At 40.8% G+C, this 24,151-nt stretch overlaps 1 protein-coding gene across 4 annotated transcripts in view; it reads right to left on the bottom strand.

The window, feature by feature from the left end:
- The window catches only part of MYLK4 (myosin light chain kinase family member 4), a 170,848-nt gene extending 148,747 nt beyond the window's left edge, over positions 1-22,101 (bottom strand). For 2 of the 4 annotated variants that reach the window (XM_059688412.1, XM_059688411.1), the window contains exon 1: positions 21,783-22,101. In XM_059688412.1, the coding sequence (XP_059544395.1) occupies positions 21,783-21,941 (159 nt within the window). In that variant the 5' untranslated portion in view covers positions 21,942-22,101. Of the gene's footprint in view, positions 1-6,744; positions 6,852-9,642; positions 9,929-21,782 lie in introns of those variants that run through there. The other 2 variants (XM_059688413.1, XM_059688414.1) reach the window with 2 other exon arrangements.
- Between the last annotated feature and the right edge of the window lie 2,050 nt (positions 22,102-24,151).

Consider the following 24,151-nt stretch of genomic DNA (forward strand, 5'->3'; position numbering starts at 1 on the left):
GGGGTACTTAAAGGATGATGTAGTCAATGCAAACTCAGAGGTCAGATTAGGATCAACTGTGGAGGTATTTGAAACTGACCTTGAAGAACAGACAGGGTTTCAAAAGGCATAGAACTGAAGCAAGAATGAGGGCAATGGTCATGAAACGTAAAAAGTGGGAACAAAAATTAAATTTGGGGTCACATCTACGTGCTAACAGATAGGTTAACTAATTCAATCTTCCCAATTATCCTGCAAAGTTGTGCTTTTACACCATTTTCGTGAACACAATACTGAGGCTCAGGTTAAATGATGAAGGCCACACAGCTGGTAAGAGCCCCCACATAGGCTTGAATCTGGGTCTGTTTGATACCAAAGTCAATAACTGGTCTTCTGTCAACAAACCAGCATTCCCCAGGGCATATGTTAGGCACCCTAAGATGTGAATATAAATCAGGAAACAGAGGAGTTCAGTGGTCAAATAAATTTTGAAAGTTCTTATGATAAATACTAATGCTAATAATGTTTCAAGTAAATGTAATAACTTAACATTTATTAAATGTTTCTTATGTGCGTGGTTGAAAATAGTTTTGCTATTGTCACTTGAACAGGGATACCTCTCACAGCCTTTAAATTTTTAAATATTTTTATTGATTTTTGAGAGAGAGAGAAACATCGATGTGAGAGAACATTGATCGGTTGCCTCTCATACGTGCCCCTGACTGAGGATCAAACTTGCAACCTAGGTATATGCCCTGACCAGGAACTGAACCCACAACCTTTCAGTGTGTAGGACAATGTTCCAACCAACTGAGCCACACATGCCAGGGAAGAGCTTTTAATATTTTAACATGAATTGAGAATTTCCAATATTATGTGTTGAGCAATAATATTAATAATCTCACATAAGATGATGCTGATCATGCAAGCACATGATATTAAAGTAGGATAATTGGAAATGGATCAATAAGCTTCAACTCTAAGTCATTATCTTCTGTTGGGCAAGCTTAAGAGTTAGACATTATGCCTGGTAACTTCCCATTCTTTCCTTTATCCCCAGTTAATTTTATTAGAATAGACAACTCTGTAATAAATTGTGTGTGGCCGTCTGAGCTCGAGATCAGGCATGGTTCTCAGGGAATGAGGACAGGAAGTTGGGAGATGGGAATGTAGCTTCTCCTGTGGTATCCAACAGCTGGGGAAGTCAGGTCTGATCGTCCACCACTTGAAATATTGAGACTAAGTTTCTGGACAGGGCACCAGTGGAATTTCTCCCACCCGCTTTGTCATGACAGTGATAGCAATTGTTGTAATTTGTGAGTTTATAAATCTTTGTAAACTGCATTAAGCTTGAACAAACCACTCATTGTCCAATTCCCATGTCATGTTGGGTAATGTGTTCAATAAAATAATAGTCTCTGCCTTCTCTCATGTTCTACTAAGACCATGTGGCCAAATCCTCTATATCAAAAAAAAATGATCCCACCATTAAGAATTTCAACCATTTCATTTTTAAAGTCCTATTCCCATTATCCTGTATGTAGAACTGCACGCAATGCCTTTCTCCCTCTGAAGAGAGGATAACTCAATTTCTCTGTACATATCCTTAAGTGACAGTGGGAGAAACAAACCCATTTTGCCATCATCCCAGTGGGAATAAAAAGGAGAGATCTGAGAAACCTTTCAAGATGCCACATACAGAATTTGTTATCTGATGTCCGATAGGATGTGACAGGGAATAGAAAGGGTCAATATTGCAGGATGGTGAGGTGCCAAGATCGCTAAGGTTTCCAGTCTAGTCACTGTAAAATAAGGAAGGAAATTCAAGGTGGAAAGATGCTAAAGGAGAAGAGTCCTTCAGGAAACTAGACCTGTGGGACTCATAGCAGGAAAGAGACAAGGCCACCAAAAAGATGCCCAGTGTCACATAAAGCTTCCTGTTTGGTTTACGGGGCACTTCCTCCATGCGAAGCATGATGTTAACTGGATTCCACGACAGTCCTGTGGGTCCGTATCATTAGCCCCAGATGAGGAAATGGGCTGAGAGAGGCTCGATACTGTGCTCAGTGTCCTAAAGATAGTAGGAGGCAGAAATGAAATTCAATCTGTAGTCTCACACTGAACATACCAGACATTAAACAATGTCTCACGTTGTAACTTCTCATTATTAGGTAAACCGTGTGTATGCAAACCACCCAAACACCTGATCTATCTTTAGTGAAAAGTCAATTTCATTTAATAGTCAAGACATAATTATGATTAATAAAGTATGGAAAATACAAAAACTTATGCACTGTATAACAAAAAAATTAAGTATTTTCGAGCATGCTGACAAACAGTATCCTATATAATAAAAGCCTAATATGCTAAGTGTCCGGTTGTTCAGTCGACTGTTCAACCAATCAAAGCATAATATGTTAATGATATGCTAAGGCCGCTCAACCACTCACTATGATGTGCACTGACCACCAGGGGGCAGACACTCCAACCAGTAGGTTAGCTTGCTGCTGGGGTCTGGCCGATCAGGACTGAGTGAGACAGGCTGGACATGCCCTGGAGTCCTGCTGCATCCCTCCCCAGCCTCGATCGTGCACTGGAGGGGTCCCTCAGCCTGGCCTGCACCCTCTTGCAATCTGGGACCCCTCGGGGGGTGTTGGAGAGCTGGTTTCGGCCCTATCCTTCAGGCCAGGCCAAGGGACCCCACTGTTGCACAAATTCATGCACCAGGCCTCCAGTTTAGTTTATAAACTCCCAAACTTATCATATGTTTGAGATAATCACCAGTCCCAGTGTATTCTTCCGGTGTTCATTAACCAACAGCTGAGAGAGTGTGCTGACTGCAGACCCATGACACTGATTCCAACAATTTGTTTTCCCCTGAAGTGCTCTGATTTCACCACGGGGTTGTAGAAACTTTCATAACTTCTGCCCACTAGAGGTCACTGTTACCTCGTGGTCCCAGAGCCAAGCCTTGGTTTGCCTTGAAAAATGAACTAGCTCCTGTTACCCATTGGTTCTGGCTATGTTTACATCTTTGTGCCTAGAGTATACATTAATTTACTCGATAAAGAATTGGAACAAAGAGCCAAAACAATCATCAAATGTGAACTATGTTTCAGATCACGTGAAGATAATACAAATTGTCCTTAGAAAATTTATCAGAGATAATTTTTCTTCAAATTTGAATTTAAAACATTTCATTTTAAAAAGTACATTCTAGTTAAATTGTCTATAGATAAGCTGAATTATCTATGTCATGTGTTGGGCAAACTAATCCATTCAAAGAGAAATAATATGGTATATAGTTGCATAACCTTTAGGCAAGTCCCTGGCATCACTAAGTCTCAGTTTACTTAGCTATAAAAAAGAGATGATGATTATACCAAATTCATGGGGCCATTGTGAGGATTAACTGAAGTGCTTGCCATGTGCAAAGTACTTATCACAGTGCCTAGAACACAAGCAACACAACATAAATGTCAGAAATTGTTAGTATTCTCTACAGAGCCCAGCAGGGTAGTGCCTGCAGGTTTAAATGAGTTCATATTTGTTAAATGCTTAGCACAGGATCTGGCACACCGCAAGGACCATTTACATATTTGTTAAATAAGTAAATAGACCCATGTTTAAATCTTAAATAGGTAAAATGCAAAAACAGCCTAAGGAATGTAGAAACTTATTCATATCATAGTATCAATACAACATGCTCATTCTAGAAGGTTGGGAAGAAGTGAGATCTAACACTTGTAATTATCAATTTTTAAATTTCTAAGTAACAAGAATTTTCCAAGTAGTTTAAAGAAAGACCTTAACATAAAACACCTCTATAAATATGTTGAGCTACAGACTGAAAGAGCCTTTTGCAACTCAAATGTATCTCCTATACTTATCCTTTAAGTAAATGATCATGTTTTATCAGATTCTACTTCTTTTTGAGAGTGTCAGAGACCTTTGTAAATGAAATTTCTTGCATCTTTGAGTTCCAAGCAGCTGCTCTGCAAACCTGTGTTATATTTGGCAATAATTATGGGAGAATCCCAGCAGGTCCAATGCTGTCTTTTGTGCAGCAGGGGGCTCAGCAATTCTTTATTGAGTAAATTAATATGGAATCTAGGCACAAAGATTTAAATGAATATTTACACTGATATTGTCCAATTAAGTACATTTTTATTCCTGCTTCATCAAGGACATTCTTAAGCAAGACTGGCTCTTTAAAATCAAATACTTGAGTGACTAGTGATGAAAAATTGCTAGGATTACTGACTAGTGCACTTTGGTGCTGCTGCTATATTTTGTGCTGAGGTGCTAGCAGTTTTACGCACTACTGCCTGTTCTTCATCAGTGCAAATGTCATAGCAGGAAAAAAGGCCAAAATATTAGAATTATTTTAAAATAGTTTTGACCTTGTAGACATTTGAAAGAGCCTTACATCTTACTCCCCTGGGGGTCCAGGGACCTCACTTTGATAACTGCTGGTCTAGTGGATGATGTCTCAGCAAAAGACAGCCCTGGCCAATGTAGATTCTCCAAGTGTTGCCCTTGCCTGTTCCAGCTTCTCCTTCCTTGGGCAATTTTGGAAAACACCAAGAGCTGGAGTTCCTTGGGTTCAGGCTAGAGCGGGTGATGATTCTTTCTGAGGCCACACTTGTGAGACTCTCTGAAGCTCTCTCCAGAGAACTAAAGGAGTTTAAGTGATTCAGAGCAATGCTAAGGTCTTTGGTAAATTCTGGGAGATTTAGAAGCTCTAAATCAAATCTTCACCCCTGCTGTTTCTTCCTCCTTTATCCCCTATGTGTTCTGGGAGCATCCAGAAGACTGAAGATATTCTAGACTCAAAGTTATCCAAGATGGAAACAGGACAGTAGAACTGGCAGGTGCTCTGGAACAGGCCCCTGTGATGGAACAATACTAGCTATCGGCACAGGGAAGTCGAAGTTCTAGGGGTAGCCCTGGCTGGGTGGCTCGGCTCGTTAAGTGTATTCCAGTGCACTCAAAGATTTTGGGTTCCATTTCCGGTCAGGACACATACAAAATCAATAAATATATCCTCAGATGAGAATGAAAGAAAAGGAAAGTACCAGGGGTATGCACCCTGGCATTCCAAAAAACAATGGAGCAAGAGTTCCACTTAAATTGTATGGCTGGAAGTGAGAGGATGCTATTTTTCTAATATATTTTTATTGATTTCAGAAAAGAAGAGAGATGAAGAGAGAGAGAAAAGCATCAATGATGTGAGAGAACCATTGATTGGCTGCCTCCTGCACTCCCCCTACTGGGGATTAAGCTGAAAACCCAGGAAACCCAAGCATGTGCCCTGTCCGGGAATTGAACCCATGACCACCGGATTCATAGGTTGATGCTCAACCACTGAGCCATGCCAGCCAGGCAGGAGAGTACTATTATAAAACACATTATACAGAAGGTAGAGTCCTTTCCCAAGAACAAAGAAAAAATACATTGTGAATTAAAATATTGTATTTATAACTAATTTTTACAGTTACCCCTTATCCTAAGTTAGCTCAGATAAGCATTGAATTGTATAAAAAGTATAAGAACAGGAGAACTTTACATCCTTATTCACTGCTCACATTTGGAATGCAAAAACTAGAAGCTAAAGGTCAACTAGATAAGTCAGAGGTTTGGCTCTCACACCTCTAGCCTGCTCATGGCCTTTTTTTAGGTTTCCTGACACCTCGTCTCTGACACGAGCATTAAAGCTGAGCCTTGCCAGCTCCCGGAATGAGGCCTTGGGGAAAGTATTCTTAGAGGAGGAGCCTGGGTACAATGAAAAAATATAATGTTCCTACCTAGAAAGAGGTGGTGCCAAGGCAGGAGGTCAGCAGGCCTTGCTGATGGCCAGCCACCCTGGCTGACCTGGAGTCTGCCCTGATCTGTGCTGGGCCCCCATGGGAAAAAGCCAGTGGGGAACCTTGACAGTGACCATGCCAAGTGCTGCCCACCTCTTTGTGAAGGAGCCTGGCTCTAACCAAAGAAAACATGGAAAGAGCATCAGAAAATGTGGTTAGAAGACAACTCTAATTTTAGGATAGTCCCTTGATGTCACAAATAGTGAGCAAGTCCATTTGGTCTCTCTTGGACTTTAAGTTCCCCCTACAGAAAAGGATTGGGCTGAGCTGACCACCGCAGTCTCTCAAGGCTGTGCCCCTAATGTTCCTAACCTTTGAGTCACAGCCTGCATGCAGAGCACAGACCCGTGGTACCCGCTCACTATGGAAATACCACAACAACCATGCCCATGAGAATCTCTGAATGCATGAAGCCACAAACCATGGATTACATGCTAGTTTGTGCTAGTATCCAAATGAGCACCTGTCATTTTTACACAATCAATGAATGGCAAATCAAACATTCTTCCCTAATTAAAAGTTGTAAATGAGGTGGAAGTGCTGCTAGGACCCGACGGGAGCCAGCACTCACCCATCTGCCACTGAAAATTCCAGGGGACAGCCCTCAACCAGTGGGGATGGCGCCAGCTGAATCAGAAGCCCCCGCAGTCCGATAGGTGAACAGCTCTGAGGTCACCACCCAGCAGTGGTCAGCTTGGCAATTCGACCTCATTGGAGCTTCTCTCCTTCCCTGTTTCACACTCCTCCAGGCCACACACCTATGCCCTTAAGTCAATTCCCAAAATGATCCATCAACAACTCATGCTCTTGTCTCAGCTCTGCTTTCTGATGGGACCTCAGAAGCAACCACATGGAGAACTCTGGTCCAAGCACATAAAAAGCACTAAACAAACTTTACCTGCTATTGATTTTCTATGTGTCTGCTATCTAGAGGCAAGCCTTCGGTTCTCTCTTCTCTCCACTGCTGACTGCTTCTCAGGTTCTCTGGTCTTTGCTATTGTCGCTACAGGGCAGGCAGAAAATGAGAGATGAAGTTGGAAGTGCCAAACGGCACAGGGCGGAGACCTGGAAACTGCTTCCACAAGCTGACTTGGGATAACCTCATTGCTAGGGGCCTGGGGTTAACTCACGCACCGTTTTTAAAATTCACATGTGTTACTGTATATTTGAACATTTAGGATAAGCATATCAAGACCATGGCTTCACTCTGTTATTGATTCTGCTCATTTTTTAAATGACTTGGTATGTGAAAGTAATTAATAGGAGTAAAATGAGTATACAGATTAGCAAAAGTCATGGAGGTGGTATGTGAAAAATGAAAGTCTGGGAAACACTAATAGATAAATGTGCTCTTTACAGCCATCATCGTGTTTAGGTAAGTCGATAGGGACATTCAGGAATTTCGTTCTCACGTACATTATACATTTTCTTATTTAGGAACACAGACTTGATTTGCAATATTTATATTTTGTACTACATTGCTTTAACTTGTAGAAAGATAAAAATAAGATATATCTTCTTATATTACCCCCAAATAACAGAACTAGCAAGAATTTTAATTATTCTGAGAACCTGAATTGACACAAACATAAATATGACTCATCGGCATGTTTGGGACAGCACGCCCAGATGACATGGCAGGTATTTTACCCAGTGTATTGGACAAACCTTTCAGTTGTTTCATGTTCTAAATGGATGCAGAGCACATTAATATCACAAAGAGGATTCTCTGATGTCCCTATAAACAACTGTTTTTAAAACTGCTAGGCTTATAGAAATGTCTAAGCCCGCATTTCTGAATAATTCTTAACAATGGAAAAAAGTGCGAGTATATGTAGAAGCTGATTACAGAGACATTTTTTTAAGAGTTAAAAGTTTCCAAAACTTTCTCTTTTTTAAATATATTTTATTGATTTTTTACAGAGAGGAAGGGAGAGAGATAGAGAGTCAGAAACATCGACCAGCTGCCTCCTGCACATCCCCCACCAGCAGCCTCCTGCACATCCCCCACTAGGGATGTGCCTGCAACCCAGGTACATGCCCTTGACCGGAATCGAACCTGGGACCTTTCAGTCCGCAGGCCGATGCTCTATCCACTGAGCCAAACCGGTTTCGGACCAAAACGTTCTTAAATCCACACCAACAACACTCCTAAGTAGGCCATATATCTTGCTAACCTTTTCATTGTGAAATAGTTTGAGGGCTACATTCTCATAGCTTAGGTGAATAACATTCTTTTCCATTTGGAAGATGAAAACCCTTCTAGCATTTCCCATAGGAGATATATTAAATAGCCAAAAATTATAAATGCTTGGACACCAGTGACCAAGTCTGAAAACACAGACCTAATCATGATGTTAGGTCAGATCTAAGGAGATTTACGTTTTATGATGTCTTCTTTAAATAAAAGAAATCCATTCATGTCTATCCATGTCTTTCCCATCTCTCTTACTTTGTCCCCAAGGACAACAGACCAGATGATAAACCATTCCAAGGTTTGGCAATTCTTCTGAGAGTGAACTTAAGGATCCCAGAAATGCTTACTGTGTCAGGGTCCCCTGAAAAGTCTGAGACATCCAAAAAGCCTGAATCCCAGGGTGCTCAGTCCTCTAAACACCACCAAGGTGCTGAGTTGGTAGTTTCTTGTTAAATAAGGTATAAGAAAGGCATTTATATACAAGGAGGAGTAGAAGGTTTATATGGAAAACATACAATAATTAGTAAATAAAATTACAAGAATAAACTCTGTGTTTCACATACTCACACTGTAAACCTACTTTTGCCCTCCTATATAGGCATAGGAAAATGTTGCTCAATTGCTTGGGGGAGGGAAATATTTTAACTGTAAATCATGCATTCTCAATAGGGGTAATATCACCCCCCACGGGGGTAAAAATGATTCTTTAGGAGGGTTACAAAAACTTTTGTTCTTTTTATGTATAAAACACAGATATATCTTTAAAACCTAAACAGATATACAGTCTATCTATGGTATTAAGATTTCATAGGGGGTGTTCAATTAGGGGGGGAAAGCCAAAAGTCTCTGGAAGTGAGGTAGATGATAATGGAAAAAGCTCAGGACCATCACTGTAAATCCACTTCCTGTAGGAACAGTGGTTCAGACTGTCTTCTGTTGCATCTTCTAAACTCTTACATTGTTCTAAAAATAACTTATTCCGTGTTAACTGATAAAAACAAATTAAATATTTGGAAAGGGCTGCTTTTCCAGATGCAATACCGGCTCTTGGAAAGTGCTAATATCCTTAGAATCTGAGTTACTTTTCTTCTTTCCGAGTCCTGTTCTTTTCCTGACTGGATTCCATTCCTGGAATAGCTATGGTATCAAGTGAAAGGCATCATGGGGCAAGGGTTCAAGGGAATAGCACAGAAGGCCGTGCTGAAGAGCTTCCTCAGTAGAGAGGTCACTCTTCAGAGACTGCTTTGGCCATAGACTTCTTAACAAGGGAAAGGGGGTTCTGCTTTTGTGCTATTTTATTTTCTAATCGTCATATAAGTAGGAGAATGAAGAGATGCTGACTTAATTTTTAGCTCCCACAGGCAAAAACAGGTCGCCAACTTTAACATGCCCCCAGGAATAGCTGCTTTGAGGTTCCCAAATGGCGGTGCAAGTGTTGGAAACTTTGAAATGTAGCACCTGCCTCTATTATCACCCGACTCTCCTGAGAGGGCAGTTTGGGGCATGCACTCCATCCCCTTTGGCGAGCACCACTCCCTGATTGGAAACATTCAAACAAGAGTAAAACGAATCTGTCTTAGTTGAAAGTGGTAACACTACCTGTGCGTCCTCAGGAGCAGGAGCCTGTCTGCGACCTCCCTGTGTCATCCTGGACCGCAGCACACGCCAGAGTAAGGGAGATGAGATGAGGCACACACTACCTACAATCCAGACGTCTTTCCTTCTAAGTGGTAGGTCCATTCTCTGGAAGCGGCTATAAAGAAGTCACCTGGCTTATATGTTCCTTCCCTTTCCCACTCTCGCACCAGCACATGTCCCAGCACAGGGTTGTTAGCGCTCTGCTCTGAGGAGCAGGCAGTGTGAGATCACAGAGAGTGCTTGCAGGGTCCTGCAATAGATGTTCCAGTTACACGATCCACAGATAATCGCCTCTTTAAAAGGAAAAATATGATGGTCTGTGTAACAGATCTGAAACAGGTGCAGGGTCAGAGAGAGACCTGTGGTGACAATTGACACCAAGGAGAAGGAGCTTGTGCCCAGTTCAAAGAGATTAGCAAGACAGAAATTGGCATCCGCCTGGATGGCTGGGCCACCACCAGGCAGCTTCCTCCTGCCCCAAGGGTGAGGAGTAAAGAAGTGGGGTGGGGAAATGTAACTTTGAAAAATTATAAAACCTCCACCCTCATCAATGTTACTTGAGATCTAAGTTTTAATCTTTATGAATGCCACTGATGGTACATTTTCATAGCAGTTAGTCAGGAAATGCCACCTACTATTAAAAGCACCAACTGCAATCCAAAGAGGCAGATCCATGTTTTGCTCCAACCCACTCTATCCTATTCACATTCTGTTAATTAATGTTTTTTCCTGTTTGATCTTTGGAGCATTTGTACTAGGCATTTAAATATTCCCGAGGCTGTGATATCCTGCCTCTGTTAGGGTCATCCTTATTCTGTGCTCCCAGCCACCACCCCCCACACTCCCAACAGCTTCACCTACTTCCCTGGTCAGGACCATGCCATTTGGATGGAGGATAAGTAACTAGGAGTGTACAGAAAGGTAGGGGAAACCAAAGAACAAGGAGGTGAGTGTGGATAGTCTTGGGCATAAAATGTAGGGCTATGTATAGCCAACAGGGGAAGCAGACAGAACCCAAAGGGAAAATGGAACTGTGGTTGCCTAAAAAAATTATCTGGTTCTTTTGTCTTTTATTAAGCTAACTAGAGGTCCAGTGCACGAAATTCATGCACTGGGAGGTGCATCCCTCAGCCTGGCCTGCGCCCTCTCACAGTCCAGGAGCCCTTGGGGGATGTCCAACTGACTGCTTAGGCCCAAGCTGTCAGTTGGACATCCTTAGCGCTGCCGTGGAGGCAGGAGAGGCTCCCACCACCACCGCTGTGCTCACCAGCCATGAGCCCGGTTTCTGGCTAAGCAGTGCTCCCCCTGTGGGAGCGCACTGACCACCAGGGGGCAGCTCCTGCATTGAGTGGGATCAGGCCAAAACCAGCTCTCCGACAGCCCCTGAGGAGTCCCAGATTGAGAGAGGGTGCAGGCCAGGCCAAGGGACCCCACAGGTGCATGATCAGGGCCGGGGAGGGATGCAGGAGGTTGGCCAGCCGAAAAGGGACCACAGGAGGGATCCAGGGCAGGTCCAGCCTATCTTGCTCAGTCTCAATAGGCCAGACCACAGCAGCAAGCTAACCTACCAGTCGGAGTGTCTGCCTCCTGGTGGTCAGTACACATCATAGCGACTGGTCAACTGTCTGCCCCCTGGTGGTCAGTGCACGTCATAGTGAGTAGTTGAGCAGCCTTAGCATATCATTAGCATATTATACTTTGATTGGTTGAATGGATGACCAGACAACCAGACACTTAGCTTTTATTAGGCTTTTATTATATAGGATAGTGTGTACATATATTTGTATTGAACAGTAAATTAGATCTGAGGGAAATGCAGAATGGAGTATTCATACAAGAAATAGAGAAGTAACAGTAGGAGAAACCCTGGGTTTAATTGTACAAAAGCAATGCTAATTAGCATTATGAGTCATTTATAATGTATGAATTCATGGTATATACACACAGCTATGAAACCTATCACTCATATGTGGCAGATTAATTTATTTTAGGTTTTACTTGATTATACATTTAGATCTAATTTATTATGGCATATCTGTTAAAAGCTTTTAAAATTCTACACTATTTAGGTGATTTTGAACACCCTTTAAATATCATAGAATGAGAAAAGTAATTAAAAAACAAGATAAAAAGGAATGTAGAAAAATAAAATGAATAAGACATGCTATAAAGGAGAATATGTAGTATTTAATAAATTCAACAAAACATAGAGGAATTGAAAGACGATAGTTTAAAATAAATCCAGTGGAGGAAATATAAATGAAATAGAAAAACCTGGTTAAGAGCAGGAAAAGAAAAATAATCTGAACTTTACCAAACCACGTTAATAAATATAAATTGTTAAATTTACAGATAATTTGCCCTATTGGGACTGGAGAGTAAAGACTTTTCTAGAAAGAATTGTACTCCAAACTTTCCAAACACAGCTTCCACATCACATAGTGTCTGAAAGCCAGAGTACATTCTTTCCAGTGCACCACAGTGAAGATTTTTACTATGATTAGCAGTGCTAATCTTCTCAAAGAGAGAAGGGATAAAAGAGAAAGGAGAATAAGTGGAGAAAATTGTGGCTTAAAAAAAATAATCCCTGGAGAGAAAAGAGTGTTCTTTACTGTGACCTCAGCAGAATATGGAGACATGTCAATCTAGCTCTGTCTACATACCCAAAGACATCTGAGCTGCTGGAATGCCCTTCTCCACCCACCCACTGCCAAGGCCTCTGGCTACCCTGGCACTCACTGGCTCAGGAGGCAGGAGCCTCCAACACAGGGGCCTTGGCAGCCACAGGAAGGAGAAAAGCTCTGAGCCTCACATCCGTGTGCCCATCTGTCCTCCACCAGGCAAGAGAGAGGCAGAGAGAGGCAGGGAAATTTACTGCTGACATTTCTGGGCCCCTTGCCATTTGCAAAGAAGAAGCTGAATGGGACTTATGGAGCTACTTGTCATTCCTCCACACCTTCCGCACAGCACTGACTGCAGGACCCAGCCAGGAGGCCCAGGTTACACAAAGGACATCAGATTAATTGTGAAGGATGTTCTCTTAGGGTTTCGGAGCAATGACATTCTCAGTCTTTCCCTCAAAAATATCCTAGCCCTAGCCAGGTTGCTTAGTTGGTTGGAGCATTGTCCTGTGCACCAAAAGGTGGTAGGTGTCCACTCAGGACACATACCTAGAGTGCAGGTTTGATTCCCAGTTAGGGAGCATTCAGGAGGCAACCAATCAATGTTTCTGTATCATATCGATGTTCCCCTCTCTCCCTTCCTCTCTCTCAAATCAACAAAAACATGTCCTTGGGTGAGAAGTAAATATGTATATGGTACATATATAGGTATATATATCCTAAAGTATTTGACTACCAAATCATTTGATTTCTAATATTCTGAAGAAATTCATCACCAAAAATATTCTTCCTTAAAATGTCCATGTTTTAACTTAGCACCATCTCACTCTGAAGACATTGCCTACTCATAGAAATTATATCAGAATGTGGAGAAAAACAGTACTGGAAAAGTAATCAAATTCATATAAATTACTAAGGCAGTTGGTAATTTCAAAGTTATCTGAGAAGAATATTTTGTCTTCTCTGTCTACAGAAATGAATGAACAGAGAAAGAAATCCTTCTGTTTTTTGGGGGGCTGTAAACAGCCCTCACGAAGAAGCCCTTTGCATTTGACTGAAATTTCACCTGTGGAAATTTTTTCTTGGTGTATACTGAATAAGACAGTAGCTCAACAGGGAAAGTAGAGATCTCAGAAAACCTACGTTTTGACCTCACTCACTTCTCTCTAGTACATTCTACCATTCTGTATTCACTTACAGTAAAGACACCTCTGCCCTTTATACCTAACAGATCTATTTCATTCTGTTGCTCATTAAAAATGCAATTCCTGGAGAGACGGAAGATGGCGGCAATATAGGCAGACGCATCCCAGGTCGTGTCCCAGAGCAAATGGAGTGAGCAGCTGAAACTAATAACACCCACCCCGAATTGGCAAAATTGCTCAGCTGGTGAGACCTTTTGCAGCCGGGAAGGGCAGAACTCCCCTGGAAAGGTAAAAAAAAAAAAAAACCAGGGATTTGGGCAGGACAGTTTGACAGACCTCTGAGCCCAGAGGGTCGGAGGGAGACCGCATGGCAGACAGCCGCGTCCCTTGGGACAGGCACAGCCCCTGACGGGGGAAAGGAGAACCGCGGAATTCCTGGCGCAGCCAGGGGATTCGAGAGCTGGGTTCTGTGATCACGGAGGACTGAGCCTAAAGGGGGCAGCCTGAAGAGCTGACCAGACCATGCAGTGCCGGTAAGAGAAGAGCTTACAGAAACCAAGCCTTCCCCGTTTCCATGGCCGGCGTTTGTTTGTTTGTTTTCACTGAATCCTGTTCATGGGACATTTCGGATACAGACACTCACCTGTGCTGAAGAGAGGGAGAGTGTGCGGAGGAGTGGAATCTGGGGAGAGACTGAGGAGAGAACGGGGGCCGGGAGAGGTGGCAGCGAATTGAGTGCTGAGACACCCCTGAGCCCAGGACTGGGGCAGCCATTCTCTCCAGAGAGTGAGACTCCTCCCCCCAGCCCCCAGGCAAGGAACACAGCCACACCCAGATTCCACCCTGAACGAGATCAAGGATTAAAATAATCTGATCAGTCCCTGGGAGTTAACAGGGTCTGGCCTATAGAGGGATTCTCAATCCCAGCAACAACACAGAGTGGGTAACTATTAAGGAATCAGCTCTGGATAGTTAACCTCTCCAAATCAGTTTTAAGTGCGAGAAGCCGTATAGCCTCAGAGGCCAACCCCAGAACACTGCCACCCAGAGGATGAGCCACAAACTGACTCTTTGCTAAACACAAAATAAGGCAGTCTGGGAAACAAATACGGCCTGCTTTAAAATAAGGACTGTGGTTTACAACACAGAGGAACAGTGTATCGCAGGGAAACTCAACACTCTCCTGAATACCTGGCAGGACTAAGGCGAGCCAGACTGAAGAATAGAAGAACCGAAGGACCTTCACTACTGCAAATTTTTTTTTTCTTTCTTCACCTTTTAACTAAGAAACCAATTTTTTTCCTTCTTTTTTTTTTCTTCTTTTTCCATCACCTGATTTTACCCCTTTAATTACTACCTTCTTATTTTTAACCAGTATTATTACTGCTACCATTTTACCATTTTTTAAAGTGCCATTTTATTTTCTCTTTATTTTATTTTGTGATTAGTGTTCTCCATTCCATTTTCATCGTTATATTATTGGTTGTTTCTAGTTTGCATTCATCTCCAGGGAGCTGTTGCTGGAATTTGTTGGGATTAGTGGCGGTTCTATAGGAGTATTCTCCGCATATAAAAAGACTCTTCCCCTCTTCCACTTCATTCTCTCTTTTCGCTCTTTTTTTTTCTTTTCTTTTCTTGCTTTTATTTTCCCCCCTCCTTTTTCCCAATTTCATTTTTGCACTCCCTTTTTTGGTTCCTACTTTTCTTTTCTTTTTTCTCTTTTATCTTTTTCTCTTCCTTCTTCCTTATCCTCTAATTCTCTTAATTCGGGTGGTCACCTTTATTTGGGGTTATTAATATCGTGAATATATTTCTGTTTAGTGCCTGGTACGTGGTGCCTTGTTGTGTTGTATTTTGTGCCTTTAAATCAACGCAGCAGATCCAAACAACAGCAGCCTCCTGAGCACCACAGCCTCTGCTGAGGAACAGCAGCTGTAAGTGAAACCTCCCCCCACCAGCCAGAAGAGCCACCACAGTTGTGAACAGCACCCACCAGAGGAGATGCTGCCAACAGAGGAGCAGCTGCTACCGCAACCGCCCGAAGAGCAAACACAGACCAAGGAGTCACTGCCACCCAGGGAGCAGCCACTGAATGAATCAACGTCGAGATATGTCAGTGAGATCAAACATGGGTAGACAAAGAAACCCCCAAAGGAAAGAGAAGAAGGACAATCCAGAAAAGCAGCTAAGTAATACAGAGGCATGCAACATGACAGAAAAAGAATTCAGAATAAGGGTCCTAGAGTGCATAAACCGGATGGAGGAAAAAATCAACTACCTATGCAAGAAGCAAGAATAAACAGATGAAAAAATCAATAACATATGGAAGAAGCTAGAAGAAACAGATGAAAAAATCAACAACTTAAGTAAGACCCAAGAAGAAATGAAGAGTGATATAGCTGCAATAAAAAACACCATTGAAAGTATCAACAGTAGACTAGGAGAAGCGGAGGACCGAATTAGTGAATTAGAAGACAAGGAAGCAAAACACACCCAAAATGTACTGCAATTGGAGAAAAAAATTAAAAGACAGGAGGAGAGCCTAAGGGAGCTTTGGAACAACATGAAACGAAACAACATACGAATAATAGGGGTGCCAGAACAACAGAAAGATGAACAAGGATTAGAAAACCTATTTGAAGAAATAATATCAGAAAACTTCCCTGAGGTGGGGAAGAAAAAAGTCACACACGCCCAGAGAGTCCCAAACAAGGTGAACCCGAAAAGACCCACACCAAGACACATCATAATTACCATGGCAAATGTTCAGGACAAAGAGAGAATCTTACAGGCTGCAAGAGAGAGACGGAAAGTTACATACAAGGGATCTCCCATTAGATTATCAAATGATTTCTCAACAGAAACACATCAGGCCAGAAAAGAATGGATGGAAATTTACAAAGTGATGCAAAGCAAAGGACTGAATCCAAGAACACTCTATCCAGCAAGGCTATCATTCAAACTTGAAGGGGAAATAAGAAGCTTCACAGACAAAAAAAAGGCTAAGGGAGTTTATCACCACCAAGCCAGCAATGCAAGGAATGCTAAAGGGACTGGTATAAAAAGAAGAAATAAAAAGCTCAGAAAGAAAACAGCCACACAAAAAAAGAAATGGCTACAAACAAGTACCTTTCAATAATAACTTTAAACGTAAACGGACTAAATGCTCCAAGCAAAAGACATCGAGTGGCTGAATGGATAAAAAAACATGACCCATACATCTGCTGTCTACAAGAAACCCACCTCATTAGAAGGGACTCACACAGACTGAAAGTGAAAGGATGGAAAAATATCTTTCAGGCAAATGGAAAGGAAAAGAAAGCTGGGGTAGCAATACTTATATCAGACAAAATAGACCTCAAAGTGAAGGCCATAACAAGAGATAAGGAAGGCTACTTCATAATACTAAAGGGATCAATACAAAAAGAAGATATAACCCTGGTAAACATATATGCACCCAAATTCATAAAAATACTCCTGGAAGATATCAAAGGAGAGATCGACAACAATACAATCATAATAGGGGACTTTAATACACCACTGACAGCACTGGATAAGTCCTCTAGACAAACAATCAGCAAAGATACAGCAATCCTAAATGACTCACTAGATCAGATGGACTTAATAGACATCTTCAGAACACTTCACCCCAATGCCACGGAATATACATTCTACTCAAGTGCACATAAGACATATTCAAAAATAGACCATATGTTGGGTCACAAGCAAAGTATCCCCAAATTCAAGAAGATTGAAATCATAAAAAGCATCTTCGCAGACCACGACGGCATAATATTAGAAATAAACTACAATAAAAACAACCCAAAATACTCAAACACCTGGAAGCTGAATAGCATGCTATTAAATATTGACTGGGTTACCAATGAGATCAAAGAAGAAATTAAAAACATCCTGGAAACTAATGACAATGAAAACACAACAATCCAAAACCTATGGGACACAATGAAAGCAGTCCTGAGAGGGAAGTTTATAGCTCTAGAGGCCTATCTCAAAAAACAAGAAAAAATGGTAGTAAATCATCTAACTCTACAACTCAAAGAATTAGAAAGAGAGAAACAAGAAAACCCCAGAGTGAGCAGAAGGAAGGAGATAATAAAGATTAGAGCAGAAATAAATGACATAGAGACCAAAAAAACAATACAGAAAATCAATGAAACCAAGAGCTGGTTCTTTGAAAGGATAAACAAGATTGACAAACCTCTAGCCAGACTCACCAAGAAGCAAAGAGAGAGGACCCAAATAAACATAATCAGAAACGATAGAGGCGAAATAACAACAGACCCCACAGAAATACAAATGATTGTTAAAAAAAATACCATGGATAGCTCTACTCCAACAAACTAGACAACCTGGAGGAAATGGACAAATTCCTAGAAAAATACAACATTCCAAAACTCAATCAGGAAGAATCTAAAAACCTCAACAGGCCAATAACTATGGAAGAAATTGAAGCAGTCATCAAAAAGCTTCCATCAAAGAAAAGCCCAGGACCAGATGGCTTCACAGGGGAGTTTTACCAAACATTCAAGGAAGAACTAAAACCTATCCTCCTCAGACTAGTACAAAAAATCCAAGAGGAAGGAACACTTCCAAGCTCATTCTATGAAGCCAGAATCACCCTAATACCAAAACCAGGTAAAGACAACACAATGAAAGAGAATTACAGGCCAATATCCCTCATGAACATAGATGCCAAAATCCTCAACAAAATCTTAGCAAATCGGTTCCAGCAGTACATCAGAAAGATCATACACCATGACCAAGTAGGATTTATCCCAGGAATGCAAGGATGGTACAATATCCGCAAATCAATAAACGTGATACATCACATAAACAAATTGAAAGAAAAAAACCACATGGTCATATCAATTGATGCAGAAAAAGCATTTGACAAAATTCAACACCCGTTTTTGATAAAAACTCTCAGTAAGGCAGGAGTAGAAGGATCATACCTCAACATAATAAAAGCCATATATGACAGGCCCACAGCCAACATCATACTCAATGGACAAAAACTAACACCATTTCCCCTAAGAACAGGAACAAGACAGGGATGCACTCTCACCACTCCTGTTCAACATAGTACTGGAAGTGTAAGCCATTGCAATTAGGCAAGAAGAAGAAATAAAAGGCATCCAAAATGGAAAAGAGGAAGTAAAACTGTCCTTATTTGCAGACGACATGATATTATACATACAAAACCCTAGAGACTCCATCAAAAAGCTACTAGACTTAATACATGAATTTGGCAATGTAGCAGGATACAAAATTAACCCCAAGAAATCTGAGGCATTTCTATACACCAATAGTGAACTTTCAGAAAGAGAGATTATAAAAACAATCCCGTTTACCATCGCACCAAAAAAAAATTAAGCTACCTAGGAATAAACTTATCTAAAGAGGTAAAAGACCTCTACTCAGAAAACTACAGGACGTTGAAAAAAGATATAGAGGAAGACATAAACAGATGGAAGAACATACCGTGTTCATGGATTGGTAGAATCAACATCATTAAAATGTCCATACTACCCAAAGCAATCTATAAACTCAACGCACTTCCCATTAAAATACCAACGGCATACTTCATAGATTTAGAACGAACTCTCCAAAAATTCATCTGGAATAAAAAAAAAGACCCCGAATAGCTGCAGCAATCCTGAAAAAGAACAAAGTAGGTGGGATCTCAATACCAGATATCAAGATGTATTACAAAGCCACTGTTCTCAAAACTGCCTGGTACTGGCACAAGAATAGGCATATAGATCAATGGAATAGAATAGAGAGCCCAGAAATTGGCCCGAACCAATATGCTCAATTAATATTTGACAAAGGAGGCAAGAACATACAATGGAGCCAAGATAGTCTCTTCAATAAATGGTGTTGGGAAAATTGGACAGATATATGCAAGAAAATGAAACTAGACCACCAACTTACACCATGCACAAAAATAAACTCAAAATGGATAAAGGACTTAAATGTATGACAGGAAACCATAAAAATTCTCGAAGAATCCAAAGGCCACAAAATCTCAGACATATGCCGAAGCAATTTCTTCACTGATACAGCTCCTAGGTCACTTGAAACTAAAGAGAAAATGAACAAATGGGACTACATCAAAATAAAAAGCTTCTGCACAGCAAAAGAAACCATCAACAAAACGATGAGAAAACCCACTGTGTGGGAAAACATATTTGCCAATGTCATATCTGATAAGGGCCTAATCTCCAAAATTTATAGGGAACTCATACAACTTAACAAAAGGAAGATAAACAATCCAATCAAAAAATGGGCAAAGGACCTAAATAGACACCTTTCAAAAGAGGACATTCAGAAAGCCAAGAGACATATGAAAACATGCTGAAAGTCACTAATCATCTGAGAGATGCAAATCAAAACAACAATGAGGTACCATCTCACACCTGTCAGACTGGCTATCATCAACAAATCAACAAACGACAAGTGCTGGAGAGGATGTGGAGAAAAAGGCACACTCGTGCACTGCTGGTGGGAATGCAGACTGGTGCAGCCACTTATGGAAGACAGTATAGAGTTTCCTCAAAAAACTGAAAATGGAACTCCCATTTGACCCAGTGATCCCACTTCTAGGAATATATCCCAAGAAACCAGAAACACCAATCAGAAAGGATATATGCACCCCTATGTTCATAGCAGCACAATTCACCATAGCTAAGATCTGGAAACAGCCTAAGTGCCCATCAGTAGATGAATGGATTAGAAAACAGTGGTACATCTACACGATGGAATACTATGCTGCTCTAAAAAGGAAGGAACTCTTACCATTTGCAACGGCATGGATGGAACTGGAGAGCATTATGCTAAGTGAAATAAGCCAGTCAATGAAGGAAAAATACCACATGATCTCACTCATTCATGGATAACAGAGACCATTATAAACTTTTGAACAATAATAGATACAGAGTCAGAGCTGCCTCAAACAGATTGTCAAACTGCAGCGGGAAGGCTGGGGAGGGTTGGGGGGCAGGAGGTAGTGGGGGTAAGAGATCAACCAAAGGACTTGTATGCATGCATATAAGCATAACCAATGGACATAAGACACTGGGGGTTAAGGGAGGCTAGGGGACTGTCTAGGGCAGGGGCAAAAAAATGGACACATATGTAATACCCTTTGTAATACTTTAAGCAATTAAAAAAAATAATGAAATGTTTATTAGCCAAAAAAAAAAATGCAATTCCTGTCTGAATAGTGTTTTTCAGAAAGTAACTGGACAAAGAAAGAGGTTTCCCAAACCTGCTTAATAAGAGTAGGTTGCTCTGATTATTAAGAACAATGACTCCTAGCCCTTTGCCAGAAAGCAGATTGCACTTAAATAGATCTGTTCCTCACACAGACATTTTTTGGTGCCTATTATGTGCCAGTTACTGGGAAAGCACCTGAGAATGCAAAGTGATATGAGTTCCCGACCTTGAGGAGTGACACTAGAAAACAGTGACAAACACATTCAAAACAATTGCTTGTGCTGGAATAAAGGCACAGGCAACACACTGTGAGGCCCATGCTGGGCCAGGAACTGCTTATCTACGAATGGATGATGGGGAACTAACTGAGCTAAGACAGGGGATGGGATTGTTGCTAGCTAACATGTAGCAAATGCTTAGCATGGTGGCAGATAGTATGCTAAGGGCTTTTTATCCATTATCACACTTAATTTCCACAACAGCTATCATCCCATTATCCAGATAAGGTGGAGTTTAGTAACTTGCCAAAGATCAAGCAGCCACAATGGGCTCAGGGCCCATGTAGAGCCCAGATGAGGACACAGCATGCCATTGGGCAAGGCCTACTTATCCCTGCCACTGACCATCAGTGTCAACAGCTCTACCACCTATCTGGGAGATTAATGTCTTGAGGAAATTGGAAACTTCTGCACAGCAATTGTACCCATTGCAGTGCTTCTCAAAAGTTCATGTCCAACTCCATGCTTTTAAATGATCCTTCTTAAGAAATGTGTGTTTTCATGTTAAGAAATGTGTGTTTCCATAAATTCGCTTTCATAACTTCAAAGCCACTAACTATAATGTAGCCTGCGGGTAGAGATGCATAATCAAAGTCCTCTTAAGTACTTCCCAAACTGAGTTGTTTAATTTACAAATGCATAGTCCTCAGTGAAACAAAATTAAAACTTTCCTATTTATAAATGTTCTCTAATCCTATACTCAAGAGACAAAATAGAATTTGAAAGAGGTCTGATGAATGGCTATCTTTATTGATGTATGTAAGAAAAGATAAGGTAGAACTAAGACTTTTCAGGGGACTGAATTAGCACACAATTACCTCATTATTTCCAGATCTTGAATCCTGTTCACTAGAACTTTCTTCTAGAAAACACTGCATCTTCTCAACCTTCTCCACGCACTGAAAAAAGACCGCTTTCTCCAGGCGGTTGCTGTTGTAACACGTGGTGATTTCCTCCAGCCTCTTCACTTTTAACATCTTGGTGGTCAGTCCGATGAAGTGACTGTCTGGAGTGTTGTGTTCATCTCCCTCTGTCCCTGATTTGTAAATCAAGATGCAATTGTGACTTTTGATTGCACCTTCCTCCTGACTGCAAAGAAAGGAAACAGAGTTCTCATCACTTATTCACTTATTTGACTTTTGGGAAAATGACAGATGAAAATTTTGAAGTTTCTTCTGTTTAAACTGGAGGGAGGATCCAAAAATAGGAAGAAAAATGCTAAGATTAGTATTGAGTTTCAAATGATGGGACTTTAAAAGAAAGAAGTTTTTTCACACACATTTTGCTACCAAAGCAAACAGTAAGAAGCACCTTAAGTTTCACTGGGCAACAATATTTTCCTCACTGCATAAAATAATATTTATATCAAGTGGCCAATTTAAATACAGAATATAAAGTGTCTTTGTATTTCATTGGGATTGAAGGTTTTGCTTCTCCCAGCCCCAGTAGAAAGGGCTTCCTGTGGGAAGGTCGCACATGCTTCTCCTGGGAATTTTGCCCCCTCTGGGGAGTGGTCTCCACCAAATGAATACTTTCCAGAGCCCTTCTCTGACTACACTTCAAATTGTTTGGTGTTTATTTTTAAAAATAAATTCATTTCCTTCTAGCCCTCCCACGTAGATAAGATATCTGCCCAGATACCTTTCTTTTCATCTTCATTAACAGCTCAGTACCAAGGAGTTCAAATCCCTATGTTTTCCTTGAAATATTTTCCTTACAAATTAGGTCCTACACATAATACTGCTTCGATATTAGAGATCTACATGTATGTATGTATGCATGTATCTACACATCCCTTGATTATATGGTGGGGAAGGGTGTGATTTGAATTGGTGGCAAGTTCCCAACACCAACTTCTGTGGCCCTTGCTGGAGATTTTCTGAAAATTTCTTCTTCCAGCTTTTTGTCAATTTAAAATAATCTGTTTTTATCTCCAAAAAACTTCATCTTTCATTTTCTTAATTATTATGGTAAAATTATACCTTGAGTTTCAAATTATTTAAAATCCAGTGCTCTACAAAATTCAACTTAGCCACATGAAGATCTTACATATAGACACACTAAAATGTAAACAGTAGCAACCACAACTCTATAAGATATGTTATTGACCACTATTAGAATTCTTTCAAATTGCCCTGAAAAGAAACTCATTATTAAAATGAGGAGAGAAATGCATGACTATTTCTAAGACAAATTATGACTAAAATATAATAGGTCATTGCAAATGGAACTCAAAATGAATCAGAAACACACACAAAAATTAACATATGAAAACAAAAGAAAAAAAGGACATCTGTAATACTTTCAACAATAAAGATAATTTTTTTTAAAAAAAGCTTAGGTCCAAGGGATAATAATTTTGAAAAAAAAATTAAATGTTAATCTCTACCTGGAGTTTGGTACAACTTGTTAAGACAACGTGGAGAGAAAGAAAAGAGATTTGAGAGGTTGTAATAATTTAAAAAAAAATAGAGTAATTACCACTTATAGGAGGATAGAGTATGAGTTCCGGCAGATGAAGGGAAGTTTTTCAGAGTTCAAAATAACTACATGGTTTTCTGGTATAAGCCTTCACTGTCAGTCAGCATAAACCTTCTGAAAAGACAGCCTCCACTATGGAAAGAAGTATCCTTTCTCTCAAACATCACTTTGAGCTCCTGTTTAAACTAATATGGTCCTTGATCTCATGTTGCTCAGCTGTTGCCTTCTTAGTCAAATGGGGAAGTATATTAATTTTAGACACCAGGCATTTTAAGGCCAATGGCTCCATTTCAGAGGTCAGGTAAGGAAAGGACAGACTGGAAGCAGTGGATGAAATATCATCTTCACCTTTTCCTCTCATCAGTGTGGCAACATGCTCAGAATTATAAAACTGCATTTGTTGTTGATGATCATAAGTCCAGATATTCTGCCCCTTTCAGACTCATGATTAGATAACTGCTCATTCCCAGCCAGGAGGATCCTTGGTAAGAGAACCCCACAGACACCTTTGTTTACCCATCTTACCCTGTGAACATGTCCAACTAGAATAGGAGAGATCTTCTGAAAGCACTTAGCCAGTTTTAATCTTGTAATCTTTAAAATTACTTTCAATATCTCCAACTGTTTACAACTCTAGGGAAAGGTTGAAAGTGCAGGCGTCCAGGGAGTTACAAAGAACAGGAACAGGCAACACCATGCATTTCCC

This window comes from Myotis daubentonii, chromosome 3 (genome assembly GCF_963259705.1).
Source record: "Myotis daubentonii chromosome 3, mMyoDau2.1, whole genome shotgun sequence".
In the NCBI taxonomy this organism is placed as follows: domain Eukaryota; kingdom Metazoa; phylum Chordata; class Mammalia; order Chiroptera; family Vespertilionidae; genus Myotis; species Myotis daubentonii.